Source organism: Seriola dumerili, unplaced genomic scaffold, assembly GCF_002260705.1.
Source record: "Seriola dumerili isolate Sdu_G_001 unplaced genomic scaffold, Sdu_1.0 BDQW01000068.1, whole genome shotgun sequence".
In the NCBI taxonomy this organism is placed as follows: Eukaryota; Metazoa; Chordata; class Actinopteri; order Carangiformes; family Carangidae; genus Seriola; species Seriola dumerili.
The window spans coordinates 15,454,234-15,478,045 of record NW_019174323.1 but is presented as its reverse complement, the minus strand read 5'-3'; the positions used below and the strand labels follow the sequence as shown (position 1 = coordinate 15,478,045).

The 23,812-nt window shown below is 42.3% G+C and overlaps 2 protein-coding genes across 2 annotated transcripts; one reads left to right on the top strand and one right to left on the bottom strand.

Moving 5' to 3' along the window:
• Positions 1-68: 68 nt before the first annotated feature.
• mms19 (MMS19 homolog, cytosolic iron-sulfur assembly component) lies at positions 69-13,629 on the bottom strand. The gene is made up of 31 exons (XM_022742748.1): positions 13,541-13,629; positions 12,963-13,011; positions 12,484-12,584; positions 12,135-12,220; positions 11,922-11,996; positions 11,544-11,613; positions 11,111-11,239; positions 10,878-10,939; positions 9,893-9,979; positions 9,705-9,779; positions 9,279-9,356; positions 8,890-9,028; positions 7,896-8,050; positions 7,612-7,690; positions 6,800-6,925; positions 6,585-6,666; positions 6,333-6,430; positions 5,953-6,114; positions 5,368-5,523; positions 5,117-5,213; positions 4,447-4,549; positions 4,044-4,121; positions 3,812-3,938; positions 3,598-3,704; positions 3,447-3,503; positions 3,085-3,271; positions 2,893-2,975; positions 2,590-2,754; positions 2,199-2,258; positions 1,649-1,749; positions 69-1,480 (listed from the first exon to the last, which is right to left on the bottom strand). The coding sequence occupies exons 1-31, from the start codon at positions 13,626-13,628 to the stop codon at positions 1,450-1,452; spliced, it is 3,093 nt and encodes a 1,030-aa protein (XP_022598469.1). The 5' UTR covers position 13,629; the 3' UTR covers positions 69-1,449.
• Positions 13,630-14,621: 992 nt separating this feature from the next.
• Positions 14,622-22,167, top strand: LOC111219915 (ubiquitin domain-containing protein 1-like). The gene is made up of 4 exons (XM_022742764.1): positions 14,622-14,936; positions 21,096-21,323; positions 21,520-21,677; positions 21,859-22,167. The coding sequence occupies exons 1-4, from the start codon at positions 14,855-14,857 to the stop codon at positions 22,108-22,110; spliced, it is 720 nt and encodes a 239-aa protein (XP_022598485.1). The 5' UTR covers positions 14,622-14,854; the 3' UTR covers positions 22,111-22,167.
• The last annotated feature ends 1,645 nt before the right edge of the window (positions 22,168-23,812 follow it).

Here is a 23,812-nt window from a genome sequence, read left to right as displayed (position 1 = left end):
AAAATGAAAATTAGAAACGTTTTGTGTAATTACAAAGAAAAGTTTTAATGACATCTTAAGTTAGACATTTTAAATATTGTCTATTTCCTTGGCATAAGTGATGTGAGGTCGAAAGTCAGCCAACCTTACTGAAATGATTCAACATTAATTATGATATAGCGTCAATACTTGTTCAAATATTGAGCAGATGCAAGGCAGATGTTGGACATACCGTTCACATGACTTACAATCTCAATTCATTAATGAACACTAATGTCAACACAGATTTGTATTATGTAAAATTAATCTTAAAATTTCACCCAGTCAGCGGAGGTGTGATACACCTGGAAAGTGTTTGATTCTCGTCACCCTGTGAGCAAACGAGGGGCAATTGGCACATCCACATTTTTTCCCTTGTCTTTACAACTCCACCCGGCTGGTGCACCAGAGTGACACAAATCAAACACACCAGCTGCTGCTAAGACATTACTGCTCAGTTACACATTCATCCAGATGAGAAGATACAAGGCTATCAGTGCCTGCTGGGTTCAGTGCTTCATTTTGGCTTCAAGTCCACATGTTTGTTCGCAGTGAAGTGGAGATCTTTGATGTTGCTCAGTGGTCCCGATTCTCTAAACGGTCATTAAGTTTAATAATAAAAAAAAACAGAAAATGTTGCCACCGCAGTTCAGGAGACCACTCATCAACTACAGTCCATGAGCATTGCAGTGTCTTTTCCACTGAATGTATGTACCGTTCACTTTTTCTCTTCATATAGGAGCTGACACATACGACGTGCGTTCAACAACAGCCATTCTGAATTTTAGATCTTAGATATATTTAACTTTCTTTATATCTAGAATCAGCTGATGAAACTTCAGTTATTTATGAAGAAAACATACTAAACATTCAGTCTTTCATTATGATTTGATCATGATTTCTGGGAGCTCTTGTGATGGGCATTTATTTTGTGATTTAAAATGTACTGTAAAGTAAAATATTTCAAATTATACACAACCAAAATGTCCTCACACGACTGAATGTGACATTTTCTGCGATATGTAGAGAAAAAGACAACGATGTACATGAGGTGTGTTACACATTAATATTAATAAACTAGTCATTTTCAATCTTTTAACTTAGACTACGCTCCACAGTCAGTCCATATTCTCTTACTTGTGCGTTCATGGAGATATAGGTGCTTACAACAAAAACCTTTCAGTAAAAAGGGAGAGAAGATGGAGGATGGAGGGATTCTGGTTGGAAAGGAAGGTAGGAAGGGTAGAGGGGTGCTGGAAGAACCATAGAGTGGATGGGGGAGAGAGAGGGGCACACTGGAAAGTTTAACCAAGGAGTGAGAGCTCGGATCCTGGGTACCTGGTCCTGGAGACTGAGGCTCCCAACTATGTCTCCTTCCAAGTCCAGGGGAGGTGGGGTGGGGATAAAATAGGTTGTGTTTGAGGAGTAAAATCACCTTCCCCCAGGACTCCCCAAGAGGAACCTATGAGGAAAATGAAACAGAGACAAAGTTCAAGTGTAGCACAAAATACAAAGCAGTAATAGTACAGTTTGAGGTCAATGATAAATGTGATGTAACATGATTTTGGATTTGTTGAGGACTAAATATCCTCCGATGTGTCTGTCTTCAACAGCGGTGGCTGATTCTTACCACTCTGCTCGTGCCTGAACCGCCTCGCTCCTCACCAGCCTCTTCTTGTCGTCCAGGGGCCGGGCCAGAGCTCGCAGCACCCGGGCCCGAAACGGCAAGATCTGAAACGGCGACAAATGTTTAATGACTATTTGTTTTCTTTTTGTTATTACAATTTTGAATTAATATAATTCCTGGTGAAACGGATGTTACATGCTGCAAGTTAGTCATGGTCATTTAACAAACAGGAAGTGACTTATCTGTAGTTTAAGGTGATAGAGCAGCTGAGTCAAGACTTATCAGGACACAGCACTTACTTCACTTTGTTCATGGGCTTCATGTTTAACCGGCATTAAAAATAATAATTAATACACAAATATAATAATTTGAGTAAAAACCCCAAATGACGGAAGTGGAGGGAAATTAAGGACCGGAATGTTTTATTTTGAAATTCTTCAAGGAACCATGCAGGTGAGTGAAGTTCCCTCAGACATTATTTTTCACTTGTGTGTTGGTCAAGAAGAGACTCGAACACTGAGATTTAACAGCTTGACAAAGTTTTGAGTTTTACCTCATGTTCAGGGAAGCGGGAAAGGGCGTGGATGCAATGCAGTGAGGCGATCCTGACGGTCTGCGAGAAATAAGAAGCAAACAAAATAGCGTCAAGAGCTCGGGCTTATTAACAGGTTCATGCTATATAACGGGTCGCTCCATTTGACTGATTAAAGATACAGTATTATTCTGTGAATGTGTGCAGTATGCCACATTTTAACAGCAGTAATTGTTGTTGTTTTTTATGTTTTCATGTAATTTTCTTGCTTTGTAGGTTTTTTCAGTTTGCATGTGAGTTGCAGGTTCTGACATTATTGATTACATTCACCTTTAACACGCGCTCTTCAAAATCATACCAGTCACAACAGTAATACGGAATAGGAAACACTCGGGTACGGCGTCGCACTCACCATGGTTGGACTACAGATGAGAGCCAGCAACCTGCTGACCAAAGCCTCCAGCTGCTGTATGAGAGCTGGTGGCGGGTCGATGAGAACGGGCTCCAGACAGGACAGAGTGGACAGCTGAACGCCCTGATCGGGGCACGACAGGGCCTCCAGTAGCAACGACAGGAGCTGGACGGGGACAAAAAACAAAAAAAAACAAAAAAACTTCACATTACTGTGGGTCATTTTCCAAAAAAGCCACCGGACAGCCAGCGTCTGCAGAAGTTTAAGTGCCGTTTGAGTAAGAACTGTTTCCTGTTCACTCACCGCTGGTAGTTCAGTGACTTGAACCTGCTTTGGCAGTTTATTGACTATGTTGGACAGAGCCTTCAGGTAGTTGGGCTTCTTCTCTGCAGAAAAGACAGACAATGAAGACAAGTTATAATAAATAAAGTCTAAAAAGTTTAAAATCACGACATAAATCTGTCACAATCTCCTGGAAGCGCTGTGGCCGTGTACCTTGCGGCGCAGCATTAAAGCCCTGGACCAACTTTGCTGAATTCTCGCTGAAGAAGCGCTGGCGGTACATGATGCGAACGTCGGCATGGCAACCGCGGTTCAGAACGTCAGCAGAGTCGCTCATCAGCATTGAGAAGCCATCGGCTGCCATCGGCCCCAGATCAGCATCATCGAGCAGAGAGAAGAGCTTCAAGAACACAAGAGTGTAAAAAAAACAACAACTAAACACCAAGTTAGCAAGAGCAGGTGTTAAACTGTACATTTAATAAAACGAATAAAACTAGATAAATAAATTGTCATAAAGCACAAGGTCAAATAAAGTGTTAAATAAAGGATGTTGCTGAGTGAGTGACAGCATCTACCTTGTCAGTCAGGACTATGGACAGAGGGTGGTACCGGAGAAGCAAAGCCTTGCTCACCTGGAGACAAAAACAAACTCACTGCATTTGCTGCTTCTAAATTTACTGATTGATGGCTTATAATAAAAAATAAGTAAAACAGTGCGGCTCTTACCCAGATCAGGAGGGTGAATGCCTGAGTGCGAACAGGTGAAGATGTGGAGTGCAACTCTCTACACACTTTCTTCATCGTGCTCTGAATCAGGCTGTGAAGAGAATCACCTGCAGAAAAAAACTAAACCGTCACCCAGAGCTTCTATTTGACAAGATGAAGCTCTTAGTTTAGCCACAAAAACTTGTGTTTCCTGAGTTTGAAGTTACAAACTGACCCTCCGATCGCTTGTTGACCAGCCCAGCAAAGCACTTGGCGGCAGAGGTGTATGACAGCGGGTGGCTGCAGGTGCAGCTCATCTCCTCCAGCTGTGACAGCAGCTGGTCTATCTGGGGCACCTCCACCTTGATGACACACGGAACACGGTCATATACAGCTTCAGAAACTCCGACAGTGGTTTTTGAAGACTTTCAATAAAAGCAGAACTAAGTGATGAAGATGAGACTCACACTGCGAGGTAACGAACACACGCAGCCAATGAGCAGACAAACCATCTGAGACTGGCTCCACGAGTCCCCCTGCTGCTTCTGGGGAAACATTACATTCTTCCATAGTCACAATTTTCAGGAAACAGTGAGACGAGGTGCAAGTCCTTAAATAAATAACCCCTAAATTAGTGCTGGGAAATATAAATGATAGGAGGTGTATGGATAATAATTCTGCAATACACTCACATTTTTTATGATACTGTCTTCAATAACAATGATGTATTGTTTAATTTAATTATCATTACATTACACAGTGAGGCAGCGATGAGGAATTTGTTGTATTAACGAAATATAAACAGACAATATTTAAAGCAAAGAAGACACAAAAACACACTCATACACACACATTCTCGTACATACAGACCTTGAGCAGCTGGATTTGTGAAGGGAAGGAGTTGTCAGGCAAAAAGGAGACGTCACCGTCCAGGAAGAGAGAGACAGCCCTTGACGCCGTCTGTCCCGCCAACCTGAGGACATGAAACACCCCGAGAGGAAACCACACAAACCTCATGAAAAAAATGCTTTTACAGCACAACAGACCAAAAAAATCAGTGATTTGATTGAAGACAGAAAAGTCAGAAATAGACAGGAAACTGTCACATATTCAGGTTTTCTATTTACAAGCTTGAAAAAAGATTTGAGAACTGATTTAAAACTCAAAACCGCAACAATAAAAAGGTGATAAAAGCAGGTTACGGTGTCACAAGGTTTGAAAAAGCAAAAGATAAAACTGTTATATCTTTAATCCTGTTGTAAACCTACGATTATATAACACTTATCTCTACATGACATCCTTGACACACTACTTAACAGTGCAGAGTGACACTTTCTAGATGTGTGTTGATCTAAAATCTGACACTGTTTTATTGGATTTCTTTGTGGTGAAGACTTTCTAACACTCTGAACTACAAAGATGTGATGTTTCCTAGTGTGCCTTCGGTTTGGGCTCAGTAAGATGGGAGTACAACGTCAGCATGGTTACATAAGAAAAGACAAAGACAGCAAACCAAAAATGGCAGAGAGATTGTACTGACGTCGGCTGTAGCCTGGAGCAGGCGGTGCTGATGACAGGGACCATAGCAGACAGGACCACCTCCTCTACCAGAGGACTACGACCAGAGGACCCCTCACCTGCAACACATGAACCAGTGGGATGTTGGCGAGAAACAAAGACAGTATGAGGTCACCTATTAAACATAAACCAGGAACTATCAAAATGATCGAATGATATTTGAGGCTGGGGATGAAGGATGATGGTGAAATCCGTTCAGGGACTGCGGCTCACCCTGCAGTGCTGCTTGGAGTGCCAATGAGAGCAGGCGCGGGATGATGATTTCATGGAAGCATTGTCCTGTCTCCTCAGTGTCCTGAACCCGCTCTGCTATCCTCTGGAGGCTGCGGCACGCCAACACCACCTCCTCCACCGAGAAACAGACGCTACCTGAAAACATCAAGAAACGACTGTGTCAGTCACATGGAGTTCTTTTTCGGTCTTGTCTTAATTTATTGAGCCTCTACAGGACAATTCATATGGATTTAAAGCTCAACAAAACACTTTACCGCATGCAATAACATGCATTCATTTAGGGCTGAAGGACATGCCAAATTTGACAGGGTACCATCACTGTATCATACTTCCTGTCTTGCTTGACCATCAAATTTCAGGAGAGCAACTGATAGACAAACAAAACCATTCTTATTTGATCATGTACGAACCAGTTGTGGCTTTTTTAAAAAGTCTAATACTCTGACGCACTTTCTCTGACGAGTTCCTTGTCACAGGTCACGATCTTGTTCTACAATATTAAAGCTGAACATCGACCGTGTGATAATAAGCGAGTCTACACCACAAGCCAGAGGAGCATCATACCTGTGTGTGCCGAGCCGAGGACCTCCAGGAGGACAGGTGTGCTCTCCCACACAACACTGGGTTGGGTGGACACCGCCGCCAGAGCAGACAGACACCGCTGACGCACTGCATGATGGGAATGCTGCTCAGAAGCTTCTCTGTTGCCGTCTTGATCCATGGGCTCTGAGCAGAGGAGAGAGAAGAGGAAAAGTTTGGGTGAGATATTTCATTATAATGATCAAACCTATTGATGCCAAAGCTGCCTCTACAAACACTAAGTGAGAGGAGACTCATTCTGATGCAATCAACTGTTTTGTTTGTAATATTCATACCTGAATTAGTGATTTGAAGAGATTTCTTATCACTTGATGTCATAGTTTTAGTAGAGGCTTTTCACTTACCATCAAACAACTCCGTCTTTAGTCTCGGGATGAGTTTAGTGATAAAGGCTGCTGGGTGCAGCTCTGCTAAGGCTCCGGCGCACTTGACCACAGCCAGACTGGAGGCACAAAGACACAGGGAGACAAGATTCATGTTTAGTTCAACTGCAAGATCTTGATTCTGGATTTTGTGATTTTTGAGATAAACAGAAAAAGTAGCAACACAGGAATCAAATAGGTGATAGATGAAGGAGAGACGAAAGTTCAGCTGACCTGACTCCGTCATCCTCCTCCGTCAGCAGCAGTCTGGTCAGGTGATCTAGAGCCAGCTCAATGTCAGAGTCCAACAGCAGACCTGAGAGAGAGAGAGAGAGAGAGAGAGAGAGAGAGAGAGAGAGAGAGAGAGTGAGTATTTGTAACATTTGAGACGGTGCTGACAGAATCGGACTCCGTTGTGAGCTTCACTTTTGAAATTGATCGTATCTCACCCGGTTGCTGCGCCAGTGAGGTGAGCATCGAGGTGGCTGTGATCTGCAGACTGGTGTTAGTCTCTGTCAGAGCTGAAAACACCATGCTGCACAGAGACTCGCGGAAGGCTGAAAACACTCTCTCTTCTGATGTGCGGGGAAGAAACACACAAAGAAACAGAGGAGTTAAAATCTGGGGTTTGTTACGACACTTTAAGGAAACTGTCCCGAGTCTCCATGGTGATGTACACACAGAACCTGAACAGTTACAGCGCTGAAAGAGAGAGAGCAGATAAGTCTTTTTGAACTTTATGACAAACTATCACAGTAGAAACATACACAAACATTAGCATTACAGTACATCTGTAAAACTCATGACTTAATGTTAAGAGACATTAAACTACAGCAAGCTTTTCTCTCTCTGCCATCTCACACAATGCTCGACATCAAACAGATGAGAAGTAAAACCTATGAGTTTCAGATATCCAGATGTTATCAGCGTCCACACTGAGGCAGAGCAATAATTCAGAAATATTGTTGATAAATGTTTCGGGAAAATTTAATTTTGTGGAAATAAATTACATCTAAAAAGGACAAACTCGTTAAAACGTGGAACAAATGTGATAAATGAGGAAGTATAATTTGATTATATGATCATCATTATTTTTTAGAAGATTTTTATTATCATTTCTTGGCGTCAAAATGCAAAATCATGAATCACGATCCACTCCTCATCAGTACAGGACGCAGCTGTAAGATGAAGACGTCAAACCCGACCAGCCTGCAGTGGATCTGACGCGCCGAAGTCGAACATGAATGAATGCAGCACTCACCGTTCTCTGAGGCCTGGCTGGTTTTTACTGACTGGATGAATCGCAGCACAACCTCCAGTAACGTCCGTCTATGGGAACACTGGTCAGAGAGGAAGAAGTCAAGTCTCTTTGTTTATTGTAAAGTTGTTGTTTGCTACAACAAGAAAAATAAGCTCAAAAAGATCGTATAGATGTTTAAATTTAACAGCACAAGTAAAAGCTTCACTCTCCCCATCAACAAACAGCCATAAACCCTGCTCATATTAAAGTAAATAAACATCTGGATGTCAGTTTTATTTATTTACCTGCGTTCTGCTGCTGTACTGCTCGATGAGCGAGGGCATGACTGCCGCTGTTATGATGTGGCTCGCCCTGTTGGAGGCGCTGCAGGCGGCCTGCAGCAGCTTGGCACTGGGCCACACGAGCTTCAGGTCCAGCTCAGACAGGTGATGTTTGCAGTCTGGAACAACATCACACACTCTCGCTTTTAAACAAGATCACTGGACTTTCACTACAGATGAGACACTGAGGAGTCAGTTTCCTCACAATCTGTTGATTCATTTCTTTGTTTAGCTGCCGAGTTGTGGGTGTTTTATTAAAGTTGTCTTAGTAGAGAGGGGTTTTCTCTGCCATAAAAAGCAGCTCACCCTATAAAACTCTTTCTGGGTTCTGGATTCTGATTGGCCGAAAGGTGTGGATTTAGAAAAAAAAGATAAGTTTAACCAGATAACTCTGACATATGTGTTTGATTGCACCTATAAATGAATGTGCCAGTATTTATTGAACTATGGGGAAAGACAGCAAAAGTCAGGCTCAGCTAAAGAGCTTTGCATTAGGGTTATTTGTGTAACCACCAACAACAACCTAAAAATATAATAAATAGCAGAATAACAGCTTTGCATTGGGTGGCTCTTAGCCACCGTGTCATGCATTACAACTGTGGTACAACAGTGTGATATTACACACACTAACTGCACAGACGGTAGAGTTACAGAGGGAGGATAAACAATATTCATCGGTATATCAAGGCGTATTAACCGTGCAAGTGTGAACAGTCATTGTGGTATAATTTCCTGCCCATCTACACAAGCAGCGCTACACTGCAGAAGACCCTCCCATTACCACAGCGTTGACATATTTCATTTGCTGCATCATTTTTTAGTCAGTTGTTAAACAAGTTTTTTCTAGCTTTATTCTACTACAGCTGTATCTCCCTGGTAATTTTGTCTTGTGTTTTGACATGTTTTTATTCACCTCTAGGGTTAATTTCATATGTTATGTTAGATTTCAGCATTTCACCTTCGAGAACCATATCCAGGAAGGTGCTGAGGGAGTCTTCAGAGTCAGAGCTGAGGACTGAGCGAGACAGACAGGAAGTGAGTGCGGTAAGAGCAGTGAGGCCTGCAGACTCGATCTTCTCACTGGATGTCTGAAACACCTGCAATGAAACAATGAGGGGGAGTTCAACTTCAGATACTGTAACCAGTTTCTTCACTCTGGTGTAGATGGTTAAACAGTCTTGGAAAACTTTATTTTGATGCACTACTGTAATTGAAAACGTGTGATTTCACTGCCTGCCGCACACTTATAGACACATATACAGACATACGTGAATCAAAATCACATGTGGTATTTGTATAGTCACAGTAATAACACTTGGTTTTCATATAAATCTGTTTCTAACAAACCTCTCTGCGCAGTGATGCCCACAGTCCCTCGAGGAATTCTGCCAAGTCCTTATGTTCGTACTGTGACACACAGGCGGTCTGGAAAATATAAATTGTTAAGTAATAAGCAGCCAGGTACAACTTCTCTTAAATTTTATACTCTCAACAAGAAGTTTTAGCTTTAACCCTTTACCAGTACATCACTGCATCAAACTTATTGATCATATATATATAACCCTCTGCTTTTAGCCTCTCAGCACCTTGTAGTTGTAACAGGCGCCTGTGTTTCTGTTCTTAAAGGAATATCAACTGTAAATCATTCACATTAACCCAGACAGACTTCTTACAGCTGGGAATATGAGATGGGGAAATTTTGAGTTAAATGTTTCTATCTCCAGCTCCACAGGACAGGAAAGATTTTTTTAGAAATGAGCTCAGGAATCTCACCAGAGTCTGCAGCGAGTCCTGCTTGGCGCTCTGAACGTCTGAGTCCAGCTTCTCAATGATGAGAGGCAACAGAAACTGTAACAGTGCAGAACAAAACAGAACAAAAACACTCTTTAGTGCCTGACGGCCAACTCTTCTCAGGTCATACAGGTTCCATTACAACAGAAACCAAATGTAAACGGTCCTACCTCAGCAAATTTCGGTGTCCCAGTGAGGACGGCCCGCAGCTCCTCAATTAGTTCCTCTTTGGTGATGCCGTGGGGGTCATTGGCAGGCTGGGGTGGATGAATGGTGGTTATTAAAACGCACAGAAATCATAGATGCACATACACATTTTCACACACGTAATGAATGGATCACCAGCAAGAGGCTCAGTAGTTATACAAGGTGTCTATAGAAGGTTTGAATGCAATTTTATGTAAGTCAGTCTTCTCCATGTTAACAATCAGTGGTCACTGGCAAAGCAAATTCAATAATTTTCATTTTCTTAGACAAATTTCCTTCTATCACAGTAGCACTAACATTCATGCAAACTTAAAAATAGTCAATGAAACCTGCAAAAATATCAATTACATTCTTCATTTAACATTAATTTCCGAATAATACAATGCTCAACTGATTTAAGGTAATTAGTAATTAATTTTGAAGGCAGGGAACAAATCCGAGAGAAGACGGTAGTACCTTTAAAAACTCCTAAGTGAAAACAGTTTTTGGGTTTTAATGGAGAGCTTTCATTTCTAAATGAATGTTTAAGTGTCTTAATACTGCTTCAGAGATTTCTCCATGTTGCCAAAGAAACAATTAGACTGGTGAAACAAAATTAATTTAAACTTCCAAAAGACAAAATACTGACCTTCATGTGAAAGACCAACTAGGCATTCTAAGATTTTTGTGTGATAACAGAATGTCAGTCATCGGATTACAGAAAATACAACATATCATATCAGCAGTGTTGTGGTTTGCCCCAGAGTCATCAAACGATCACAGAGATGTGATCCTCTGTGACGCAGCGAAGGCAAAGATGCGTGAGCAGATGAGGAGGGAGTCGCTGTGTTATTGTTTTCTACAGAGCTCGTCTGAGGTCACAGGAAGTCGGTGATGACATTTCTGTCTGCCACACTCTGTGCTTTCATCAGTTCTCGGTCCAAAGCAGCTGAGTAAACAGGGACTTACTGGGGTGAAGTCGATGGGGAAATAGCAGGACGTCACTTCAAACAGCTCCTCTGCAAATTTACCTGAGACAGCAAACAGGAAATTAATGGGAGTCCATATAGATAAATAGCCAGTTAGCTCAAATTCTAAGAGATTGGGTTGTGCATTGGACAGTAACGGGGTTAGACAAAGGTCAGAGAGGGACAGAGATAGAAAGGACACAACAGTGAGAGAGGTGCTGTGTATGCTCTCACCTAGATCGTAGCCTCGGTGGATGATGTTCTTTGCAATCTGGAAGGCTAACAGGAGGTTACGAGGATCCCTCTCTCCATCCATCGACTGGACAAAGCCAAACACAAAATCTGTCCCCAAACCCTTCAGTTCTGCAGATTAATCAAACAGGAAGACACTAATTTATTCAGTTCTGTTGAATAGTTTACAGAAGCTGACACAACAATTTTGCAGAGCAGTGACAAATTCCTACAAGGGTGCAGCCACCAAGCTGGAGGAATTGCACCACCAAAGACATTTTTAGCTCTTCCTCAATATCTGAGGAAGTTCAGGGAACAGTCTCACCAGCAAACCATCCCACAGAGGATTCATTGTCTGAATTGTTGAACAGAAAAAAAACAAGTGAATCTATGTCAAGCAACCAGACTAAAAACCCGCACAGTATGTGTCTCTTACCAGCCTCTCTGGTCTCCATGAGGTTAATGAGCATGTTGTAGACACACGATCTCTCAGCCAGCATCAGAGACTGGAGAAAAAATAAACAGACCAGAAAAGCTATTTACCCACAATGCTGAGATTTAAGAACAATTTAGTATAATCCAGTTTATCCACAAAGTTGAATTAATAAAAGAGGAAGTAGAACAGAACACAGTGAAAAAAAGAATATCATCATCACACAAGAAGCTTGGTGAGATATTGCACAGGTGTGTTTGTATGTCGGGCCTAAAGAGACAGTTAAACACACAGAGCCACGTCACAACAAAAGACTTCTTTACATAAAGCCGGTTTGCTGAAATTTAAACATCTTTACTGTAACACAGTGTCGAACCTCACCTGTACATGAACATCCTGGAACAAAGACCTCAGCATAGACACAGCTGAGCCAGGAGGCAACACTGTACATTTTGTCTGGAAAAAGCACAAACACACACAATGGGCATGTTGCCGTCACATCAGGAACTTCTCAAAATGACTCGAAACGAATTAGCTGTCAGTTAATCTTGTGCAGGATGTGTCACTGAAAATCTATCACAGACAGACACTCACCAGAGCTCTGAGCCCCTGTAAGACAGGTGGAGTGATGACGTAATGGTCCTTTAGACGGTTTTCATAGAAAGCAATCAGCACTTCCACTGTGGAGAAGAGGGACAGGGAGACATGCTAATAACATATCCCTTTCTGCATGGATAGGTTACTGACATTGAAATTAAAGTTACTTTCCCCCACTGTTTCCATTCACTGCTAGTAAATAAGAGTTTTGCATACAAATACCATTATGATACATTTAATAATGACGGTTTGCTGATACCCTTATTTTGATAGGATATCTATTGGTCTAGAAAAGGATCCAAGACTAATGAGTAGATTAGAACAAACTGACAGAAAAGATGTGTACCTTCTGCCTCTGTAAGATTTCCATAGCACTCATGCAAAACCTCAGACAGCAGCTTGACTCCTCTGGCTCGAGTGTGAGGCTGAGAACTCATCAAACTCAGTCTACAGTCAAAAAAATGAAGAAGGAAATGAAGAAGATGGAATATTTAATGAGCACTTCTAATTGATCTTATCTGTTTCTTTTTTATTGACATTTAATCATCATTTTGACATGGTGAAGTGTAGAACAACAACAACTATGTCAGAACCTTATAAAGACTTCATTTCAAAGTCCACCATGGAACCCTGTTATGGTTTGGTGATATTATCTTAATCTTGATATTTTTGAGTGTCATGCATGTGAAATCTCCCACCACTTCCATTCTCTCACAAAACTAGAGAGAGAGAGATAGCATAAGGGAACAAAATGACACTGCAGCGTGACCAGGCTTTAATGTTTTTATTATTGCTGTGATGATAGTGAAGGTGTTGACAGCTCACCCCAGTGCCTCCACCAGCTGCAGTACTGTAAACTGTCCATCTTTGACACCTGAAAATACAACCAAGTTTAGTGAACTATCATAAACGCTGTCACGATAACCAACCACAGACCCACACAGAAAACTGACCTGACAACACATTAATATAACAGAGCTATCTCTGGTAAAAAACTACAGATTAAACAGCAGCATCGGCGAGGTTCAAAGGTACAGAGTTCATTGACGGGATGCCTTCAACCGGACACAAACACAGCAGCTAGCAAGCAGCATGCGGTTAAACCACAACGAACTAGTGATCAAATTCACAGTACCAGTCAAGTGACAGCGCAATAAAACACTAGGGATATATTCAGTATGTGCTGGTATGGTGACAAAGTGAGCAGACTCTTGTTGCAAGGGGTGTTTTTGTGCCATGAGGTCGTAACACCACACAGGATGTTGTGGCGCTAAGTTAGCTAGTTAAGCATCATGCCGTGTTGCGCATCGTCGAAGCGGCAGCTCGGCAGCCCCAACAGCGTTAATTTCACGCTGCACTGTCCTGGAAAGACGTCAAGAAAAATAAGACGAAGACTTATTTACCAGTTGCTGTATCTTTGGCCTTGCTGTCTTGTAGTCCCGAGACAAATTCCTCCACCAGAGACAGCAGCAAGGCACTGTCCGCAGCCATCGTGCCCCTGTACCTCTACTGAAACTGCGCATGCGCAAAAAGTTGTGTGGTGAAACGCAAAACTGGTAAATTTTACATAAGGTTTTATAAAACAGTGCCGTTAACAGACAGCACAGTGTCAAATTGAAGCCGTGTGGATTGGGTGAATGTTACTTGAAATTTAAACGTTTGTTAAAGGTAGAAATAAAAACTGCGGCATTTAGGTTTTGGTGCTGCCTTCAGGTGCTGTCCGAATTCTACAACACTGCAAAGAGTACAACCTAGCGAGAGTGGAATTCTCCGTAATATTCCCGATGTACGTCATCTGCCCTTTCACTGTAGCAGGAAGTGCTTTTGTAATGTTTTTGAACAATTTTAGATGAATTACTACCATTATCATTAAAAATACTATAACCGATAGAGACAACGTCGCTGTGTGTAATAGACTTCCGTCGGTACTGAATTTATTTGCAACGTCGCCCATTCATAGTTGTCTTAACTCCTGACGTAGGGGAACACAACACCTGCATGCGTGCTTACGCTCAGGCGTAAAAAAGTTCGGTGGTGCTAGCTCCGCCGCTAGTCACCTTTCACCAGCAGAGAGGGAAGTAAGGTTTTGGGGGGTTTAAAGACAATGATCTGGAGACAACGTCAAAGAATTGAAGTTGTACACCGAGGGCTGCGGGAAACTGTAACTACCTACCACATCTGGGAGAAACTCATCGTGCGGGGAAATGGTCACGAGTGCGCGGAAGTTTGTGTTTACTGATGTTGTGGTAGCTAGCTGGCTGGCCCTGTTAGCTTGTTAGCGCAGAAGGTGCGCGCTGCTTGCACTGCTGGACATCAAGATTTCCAACTAATCCAACTTAACAGGAAGTTAAACAACACACATGTTGCTGGTTATATCGTAGTATTTAAAACAGATGTTACGACTGGCTGTTGGTTTGGCTATCAAACTCTTGTAGCGTTAGTGCGGGCCACGAGCTTTGAATCTTGTGGGGTCGTATCAAACACAAGTAGCACAGATACAGAGAGAGAGAAAAAACGCACATCGAACCCGCAGGTACAGCTCAGCCCTGCGCTATCGAACATCCAAACGATCTCCCTTTTGCCTTTACGGATGACATCAGGCTTGCAACTCCTGACCTGCGACCCGTCCTCCCAATCGGACCTAGTTCATCGTCTTTGTCCGTGATGGGCCCCCTGCTCAGCTGGTGAGACGCGTGGAAACGATCTGCAGTCTGACCATGGGAGGATGTGTGGGGAGATACTGGGAAGGCTGGGAGGACACACAGAGCCGAGGCTCGTCCAGGAACGGTGGACGAGGAGGTAAGACCTGTGTGGGTGTGTGTTTTTGTGTGCTCCTCTAAATCATATGAATTTTTGGACTGTTATTCTTGCAACACCAGTGCCTCCACGTTTTTTTTTTCTAACTGGTGGCACTGCAAAATTCATCCTGCTTTGTCTGTGTGAATCCCTGCTGTGACAAAAATGGCATCTGACATTTGACAGCTGTCCAATTCTGCTTAATTGCATGTACACCCTATATAAGTTAAAGTGCACAGTAAATGCACAAAAAACTACTGTAGGTGGTTGAGAATCACTATATCCAGATGTATTCCACTCCTGAATCTCAAGTGACCACTTGTTCATTGGTTTCACTTTTGTTTTTCTGTGAGGAAACTCCATGCACCTGAAGTAAACAGGAGTCTGTATTAAAGGAGACCTTTCCATTCACAATGCACTGCATATCTTCTCACATAAGTGCACAACGGCATGCTTGGACCAATGTGTGCACAAAGGTTTAGCTCATGCGTGTTGATTAGATTGTGATCATATTGTACAGTTTCAAATAGTGAAGTGCCTGCGATAATATCTTGCCCAACTGCAAATAAAGGGGAAGGATGTTGACAGGTACCAGTTTGCATTTTGGATAGGCAGTCAGGTTGCTGGAGACACATTCTTGAATATGAATGCAGTGCAGTTACAGTTCACCTGAATACTACGCAGCTTACATGTTAAGACCAGTGTGTTTGCCCCCTCAATACTCCAGTCTGTTGCTTTTTCTTGGGAGACGGTTCCTTTCTTGTTTTGCCACTGCACAGCATGTGGCGTCCCTTGTGCTATTTAAGTTGAGCATCTATGTAGACTGTGCCATCTCAGGCCCCATTCCTAAGAGCGATTACAGCCAAATTCACCTACACTACACCCACATTTGCCTGACATCGCAACTATAACAAGGCTGACAATTTTCTCACCCAGTAATTTCAAGACTCACTCTTAATCCCACACCAGCAGGCCTCCTGGGGCAGCTGCTATTCTAACAGTGGTAATATGGTAGCCCTGTCAACATGCAGTTAAGGATCAAGCAGGATATTGTGGTTACTGTAACTCCCAGCAAAGTAGAGGAGGTTACATCGATTCCCGAAGTTGCTGATGTGCCGATTATTCACATCAGGGACTTGAGTTCATGTCCATTACCTTCCCGCAAGATAACATTCCTCCAAAGATAAACACTGGCAAACTGCCACATTTTGTTCTTTTACACTTGTCTTTGATAGTGACGGATGGAATTTGGATTGCTGCTTCAGCACTTAGCAAGAGTAAATGTTATATTTACAACCAGACTAAACTCAATGACGCAGGCGCCACACAGCTGAATTGGCAGACAGTCTGAATTTCTACATAGTTTCGACCCCAGACAACAATGTCAGTGATATTAAGCATGACCTTTTATGACAGATGGTGCGACACATGAAAATATTTACTGTTTATTGGATGAATAAAGGCTTTGCAGGCTTATGAAAGTTGTTATGAATTCACCTAGGATGTGAAAAGACCATCAGATACCCGTGAAGCTGTGGTAAAATCTGTGCTTCAGTTTGTCAATCCAGCAATTGACCGACATGTTATTTTACTTAAAAACCAAATGGTGAAAAGACAGTGATTCGTCAATGTGAGACTTATTTGAATTTCAGCATATCTGGCACAATAAAGTTCCCTTGATAGTGACTGTTTAGGAATCTTCGTGTCTGTTATTCATTTGGATGCAGGTTCTGTCCCCTTTGTTTTTTACTGACGGAAAGATTTTCAATTAGTCTCTTTCCAGCTGGAATCGTCTCCAGTTTACATCAGAACGACAGGATGTTTTCAAGATGGATTCCAGCTTTGGATCAGAGAGCAAAGGAGACTTTTTTTGACCCCAAGCCCCTTGGATATAACCCAGAAAGAAAATCTTATATAGATTTCTAGAGCCGATTATGACCTTTTTAAAATAAGTTTTCTGTCTTCGTTACTTGCCGAAGTGGCAGACGGAGAGACTATTTAAAGTCAAAGCCATCACAGCTGAGATTCCCCGGGTTTTGGCGGTGGTTCATGGTAATTTCCCACCCTGATTGGTATCAACAGACACTCCCTACTAGACCAGGCTGTGATCAAAAAGAACAAGTCATATCATGTCCTGCTGCGTCATTGACTGGCTTCTCTAACAGGACTGAATCTACTCTGCTTGACACACCCTCACACAGACAGCCGTGTGAGAGGGAGAGGCCAGGTACAACAGAAGAATAACGTGGTATCTCTACATTTGTCACAGCATGGGTTGATTAATTTCAGTCCTCACCACACAGTGAAGATTTTGTCCTCATTTTCTTTGGATGAAACAGCTCTGTGGTTTTTGAATTCGAATGTAAGGCAGGTTTTTGCCCCTGCATCACATCCCCTGAGAGATTAACAGAGGCCTTATTTGCACCCTCAAGACTGAGACACACTGGTAGAACAAGCTTGGACGACATGTCCAGCGTGTCCGAAAAGTTGAGATGTTTCCACTTTTAGAGCAGGAACCTTTCTGAAGGTCGCATGATAAGCTGGTGACCAGAGGGATTCTGAGGCAGAACTGGTTGTTGTTGACATAAATAAACGGTTACAGAAAATAAAATGAACATTAACAGGCTGCCAAAATAAAAACATAAATGACTCAATAACTAAGTATGCCACTAAATGCACCAAAAATAATGTTGAAAATAAATACAGGTATTAATTAAGTAATAAAATGCGACATGAACTGATATTTCTGTTTTAATTTGCTTCTGTTTATTTATTTACCTTTTTGTATTAATTTGCCTATTTATTATTTTCATAATTGAATTCCCATTTTATTTATTTATTTATTTATTTACATATATATTTGACTTATTGTGGCAGTTTCTCCTGCTGTGTGTAGCAAGCCAGCTGTACCACTATGATTACAAAGGTGAAGTAAAGGGTGCAGGTAGTGTCTGTGTATCGACAGCAGATAATTCTTGTCACTTTAGCTTGAAACATTACTACTAATCAAAGTGGATGAGAATGAATTTTCTGTCAGTTCTATCTTAACCATTGACCCTGGAAATAAATGCACCAAATCTCAAAGCGCTGTCGGAGATGATCTGAGGAAATCGATGACGAGAGGCTGACTTTATCTTTAGCTGCAGAAAGACAAATGCACATGTTGTGGTGATAAGACGACCAGCTGCGAGGATCAGACTGGCCTGTGGGAATGTACGTTTGTGTATGTTCTTGTGTGTCCAGAGGAAATGCAGTCATACATGCATTCAGTCTCGGTGTCCGGTTAAAGAGCGCACTTCCCATCTATCCTCTCACGTGTTCCCGTGCATGCCCACTGATGTCTGCTGTTAAAAGAGCAACACAGAAAAACACCCCACATTAATTATTTGCCTCACATCAGGGGAATGTGAGAGGCTGTTTAAAAAATGTCTTTACAGGGCCAAAGCAACGTTATGTGTTATGGTTTTTTTTTCCCCAGAAACAGGTAATCCTTTAACAGCCACTGTGAGCCTCAGACGACATCCACAAACCTCACATATGAACCTTTATACCATGTTTATGGTTCATTTCACACCTCATCACGTGTCTGTCAGGGCATTGCTTCATGTCTCTGTTTTGGCGTGCCATTCAATGAATCACTTCCCTTTTGTTACTGCGCACATTTCATACACACTGTCCACCACGCCACACTTACTTCCATAAAACGTTGCTATTTCTTTAATTTGTATTTCTACCTCTGGGGGGGCTTTTAAACATGGTGCAGGCATTCTTATTCCATATTTTCTTTTAGTTTAGCTCACATTTTACTATCCACAAGGAATCCACAATGAAAACACAAAGACACCAGACAGAAACAATACAAATCTTTAAAAAAAAAAAAAAAAAAGAAAAAAATCTGAGGTATTTTACAGCACGAGAGTCTTTAGCTTTCTCACATCTGCTTGCGCTAACTGTGCAGCATGTCCACTCTTTACAGAATCTCCTCTGTAGATATCGGAGAACGTGTCGGTCAGAGATAACCAGTCAGTCAGCCCTCCCTTTAGGAGAGGCGAGGGGTAGCTCACAATACAACACTGTATTATTTTGACAACTTTAAATGTCGACCATCGACCTCAACGTCCGAACATATACTTAGTCGCTCTTTAAACTACGCCACCTGACTTCCTCCTCTGCTCCCGTCATAATTACTACGACCACAAGAGGTCGCCTGACAATAAAATGTAACCATGGGTCTTGGTTAGCTGCTTGCACAGACATTTTTACAGCCGCTCAGTCTCTGTAGGTGCCGGTGCAGCCATAATGTATTTATTGTAGGAAAATACAGCTGAAACAGTTAGTAGTGTAGCCAGTGTTCTGTGCCTATGACCTACATTTGAACATGTCTTTCGTTGTAATGTCTGGGAATACGGACCAAATCGTGTCGTCTTCAGACCCTCTCACAGCACATGTCCACTAACACTTGAGTGATAGTGAGGAAGCCCTTTAGCTTCCGTCGGGATTCACACCGCTGCGAGTGCTAATCCTACACCACACCATGTCCTCCAAATTACTCCTCCTAAGCCACCTGCACTATAAATAATTAGTTCGAAAGAAAGGCAACCCCTTGGACGTGTGCTGTCTCATCTGTACTCTTCTCCATTTTCCATCACTCCACTCCTCGGTGACTGGCACCTCTGCCTCAGGCATTTGTAGATGTAAGCTTAAGCCTGTTCACTTCTCACTGACGGTTTCTGTCTGACAACATAAGCTGAAGTGTCGGACAGTTGGCACTCAATTAAAAAAACATCGACTTTTGTAGCACAGAATTGCATCACAGCCTGTTCAGTTAAAAGAAAATGTTTATGCCAGCAACAACACAAAACTATTATGATAAATCATCGGGAGATGCATCGTCAGCAGGTAACCATAGCTGGCAGAACTGCTAGTGCAATTTTAAAATGAGGTCACATGTGTTACTTTCCGGATGCTAGCCTATTGTCTGTGTAGACATGTGAGTGTGTGACCCTCAGGTGTGGCTTCTACTCAAATAAGTGCTCTCCTGACCGAGGTGTGTCTTGTGTTAATACTAAGTGGTGGGAAACACGGGTCATATTACATACACAGATATAGGCTGAACATGCTTCATGCATATTGCAAACTCTGAATGACCTCCTAATTTTAGATTCGGATGACATAGTGAGGTGGGGAGGGGCGTTCTCTGTCTCTGGTGACAGCTAGCATTTCTCTCTGACGGCAGCTCTGTTCAGGGCTGCCAAGAGATGAAAGCACGGGATGTGAATTATATGGGAACATCATGTGGTTTGTTAATCAATCTGCGTATTCTGTGGTGTTTGAGGTTTACTCAAATCTCTCCACTCCATCCTAATTGTACATGTTGAAAACAAATAAAACAATAGTAAATACAACACTTAAAGGTGCCCATAGAGCAGCGGAGCAAAGAGTGGGTCCCCCGTGCATTAGACATGTTTGTTACACCTAAAGGAAACACACAGTGCACGTTGGTGAGAAACACTGAATGTAAACATAACATTATATATTCACCTGTGTTGGTGCTTTCAGGCGCCTGTTACTTACAATGGCACTTTGTGTTTTACCTTTAACAAACAATGTATATAAAAATCAATGCACATCTCCTGTTATTGGTCAAATGCAAATACTTTAGCATCACTGGACAAACACGCAGGCTTGCATTTGTAAGTGTTAGATATTTTTTTATACTTTTTACACCCTGTACGTCTCTGTGTTTGTCAGTTTTTGTCACTATCTATTATTTGCAGCGTCATTGTGGTATTCAAACCACTATTTCCATGCATTACACGCTATCTTGTATGTTGCTGTTCGATGCTTCCTGTTTTTGCTTCATCCCCTGTCAGGCAAATCGCTAAAATTGTTTCATTGCACTTTGCTTAACACAATTTTAGTGCCTCCGATCAGCATTAATCATATTAGATTTATAGATAGAACAGAAATATCACACGCTGTTTCCTCTGGAAAAATACGGACAAATGGCAGTTCACAGGCCGTCACAAATTTGAAGGAAAAAGTGTAATAACTAAAACAAATCCTGTTAATTAAGCATCATCATACTCATTAGTGGACTGCTTCAAACATGTGGTGTCTCTACCTCTAACAGTCCTCTGTGGCTTTTCCTTTCTGTCGCAGGACGTAACGAGCCTCTGAAGAAAGATCGACCCAAGTGGAAGAGCGACTACCCGATGACGGAGGGCCAGCTACGGAGCAAGCGGGACGAGTTCTGGGACACGGCGCCGGCTTTCGAGGGCCGTAAGGAGATCTGGGACGCTCTGAAAGCCGCCGCTGTGGCACTGGAGTGCAACGACCACGAGCTGGCCCAGGCTATAGTGGACGGAGCCAGTATCACACTGCCACATGGTAAGAACAGAAAATACACATTCACAAAAACCAAATAGTTCGTACTCATGTCTGGGGAAAAGACACTGATGGACTCAAATCCACTGATGTACATCAATCACAGGTTGATCCACAGTATACAGAACTTATATTTAGATGTGCACAGAATAACTTGACCGTAGGTTTAAATAACAGCTTGTACTCTTTCCCTCTCCAGGTACTCTCACAGAGTGTTATGATGAACTCGGGAACCGCTACCAGCTGCCCGTCTACTGCCTGGCTCCACCTGTCAACCTCATCTCAGAACGCAGCGATGAGGACCCCAGCGACAGCCCCGAGCCCCCCGTAGCACCCAAAAAGGAATTCCAGCTCAAGGTACCGAACAGACTTATCGGGTTGTTATCAGATGTGTTAATGCCTTAATTCATAGAACCCCAGTTACATATGTAACTACTTTTAACATTCAACTACTACTTCAACACTGCCAGGAAGTATTGCAAGTTCCTGTCTTGGTTTATCCTTGACAGACAAATTTTTACCTGTGTTCCCCGTGTAGGTACGACTGTCCACAGGTAAGGACCTGCGCCTCAGCGCCAGCATGGCTGACACCATAGGGCAGCTTAAGAAGCAGCTGCAGGCCCAGGAGGACATCGACGCCACCCATCAGCGCTGGTTCTTCTCCGGCAAGTTGCTCACAGACAAGACACGGCTGCAAGACACTAAGATCCAGAAGGACTTTGTCATCCAAGTCATCGTCAACCCGCAGGCCCTCCGAGCCCCGAAGCCATCGCCCACCTCATCTGAATAGCTAAGAACAAAGAGGACAAGTGGGAGAGGTGGTGCAGTGGGTGGCAGACACTAAAGGACCAGAGGTGCCTCCTAATGCTGGATTGAAATAAAACTGTGGAGGTACAAAACTACATGAGGGAGAAACTCTACAGTGCTGCTTTCTTTCATCTACCACGTGTTGTATTTTGTTTTGTTTTTTTTTGGGGGGGGGGGGGGGGGGTGGGGGGGATGGGGGTGGGACGAGGTGGTGGGTATGTGTGGGGTTCGCGGTATTAATGTCATTCCACCGATTCGCACGCACACTCTAACTCTGGAGATTCTCTTCCCCTTGTCTCTCTGAACCATTTCAAATGAAAGCAAAACTCGTGCTAATGAGCAGCCTTTTCAACCGCATACAGACTGTGCACATCCCGCTGCACACGCGAGGACTTTGCCGCTGCCGTTTTTCTCTGCACTAATGGTAACTAAGTGCCAATGGAAGAAATGCAGAAGTGTTTGTGTTGGTTCTAAAGCACATTTCTACTAGGACTGCACTGCAATCCTCTACTCCTCCACAGATACAGGAAGGGGAAGGCAGAGAGTGTGATCCCGAACATTTCTTGTTTCCCTTTTCTTTTCTTTTTTTTCTTTCTTTTTTTTTTTTTTTTTTTCTTTTATTGAGGAAATAATGTAATCTGAGCTTTTTTGCACATTTGAAGATTATTACTATACTTTTGTGGTAGTTTGTGTGCCTTCTACATGAAACAAAAAAAGGGTCAATGTCCTGAAAGATGCTAGTTTTACCACTAGATTAAGCCTTCTGTATTTTTTTAGATTCAGGAACTCTTAGATTGACCCAAGCTATAACTGCTGCCTTTTTTCTTTTTGTTTTTTTGTTTGTTTTTTTTGTTTTTTTTTTAAATGATTTCACAAATCTTGCTGACAAAACATGGTGTGTGGGTGCTGGCGTGTGTGTTTGGGCAAAAGGAATATGTATTTTAGCCATATGATACATTTCAGTTTGACATAGCTCATAGACACAAGACTGTTTCCCTGGTCTACAAGTCATAGCTTTGCAATCAATCATATCATATTGTCTAAGGAATTACAAATTCCCATGCAAAAAAATGGTCTTAAATTGGTCTTATTGACCACTTAATGACCCCCGGACCACTAGGGGGCAGCGACACAGCCCTGATATAATCAGTTCAGTTGCTTGGGGCACCTGATGAATGTAAATCCAGTATTCATTCACCTTTTTATCCTCGATATGGTTTAGGAAATTATAATATTTGTCACTTTTGTTCTCTAGATGTTTGACTTTCTTCACCAGCATACAGATGTCTTAGAGTGAGCTGGTTTGCCAGAAATGGCTGCCAACAAGTTTTATATGCGGGGGGTTGGTGAGAGCCGTTAGGACTTGACCATATGGAGCAGTGAACCGAAACAATGAGCAGAAAAAGCTGCGGATTTGAGCGTCAGTTCTCAGCAGATCCAGCTGTACAAACTTTACATTACAGGGAGTTATTTGTTTGTTTGTTTGTTTTTTTTGTTTTTCAATTTAAAATATATATATATATATTTAAAGGGCCACTTCACTGATTTTAGATATGAAGATCAGTTTAAATTACATGGTTAGTACTACTTTGCCTTCAAAACCAAAAGAGGTGTGGAATTTCAAAGATGTGGGCGTTTAACATTTATTGGAAAGGGTTGAAACAAATTTATCATTTTATTTATGT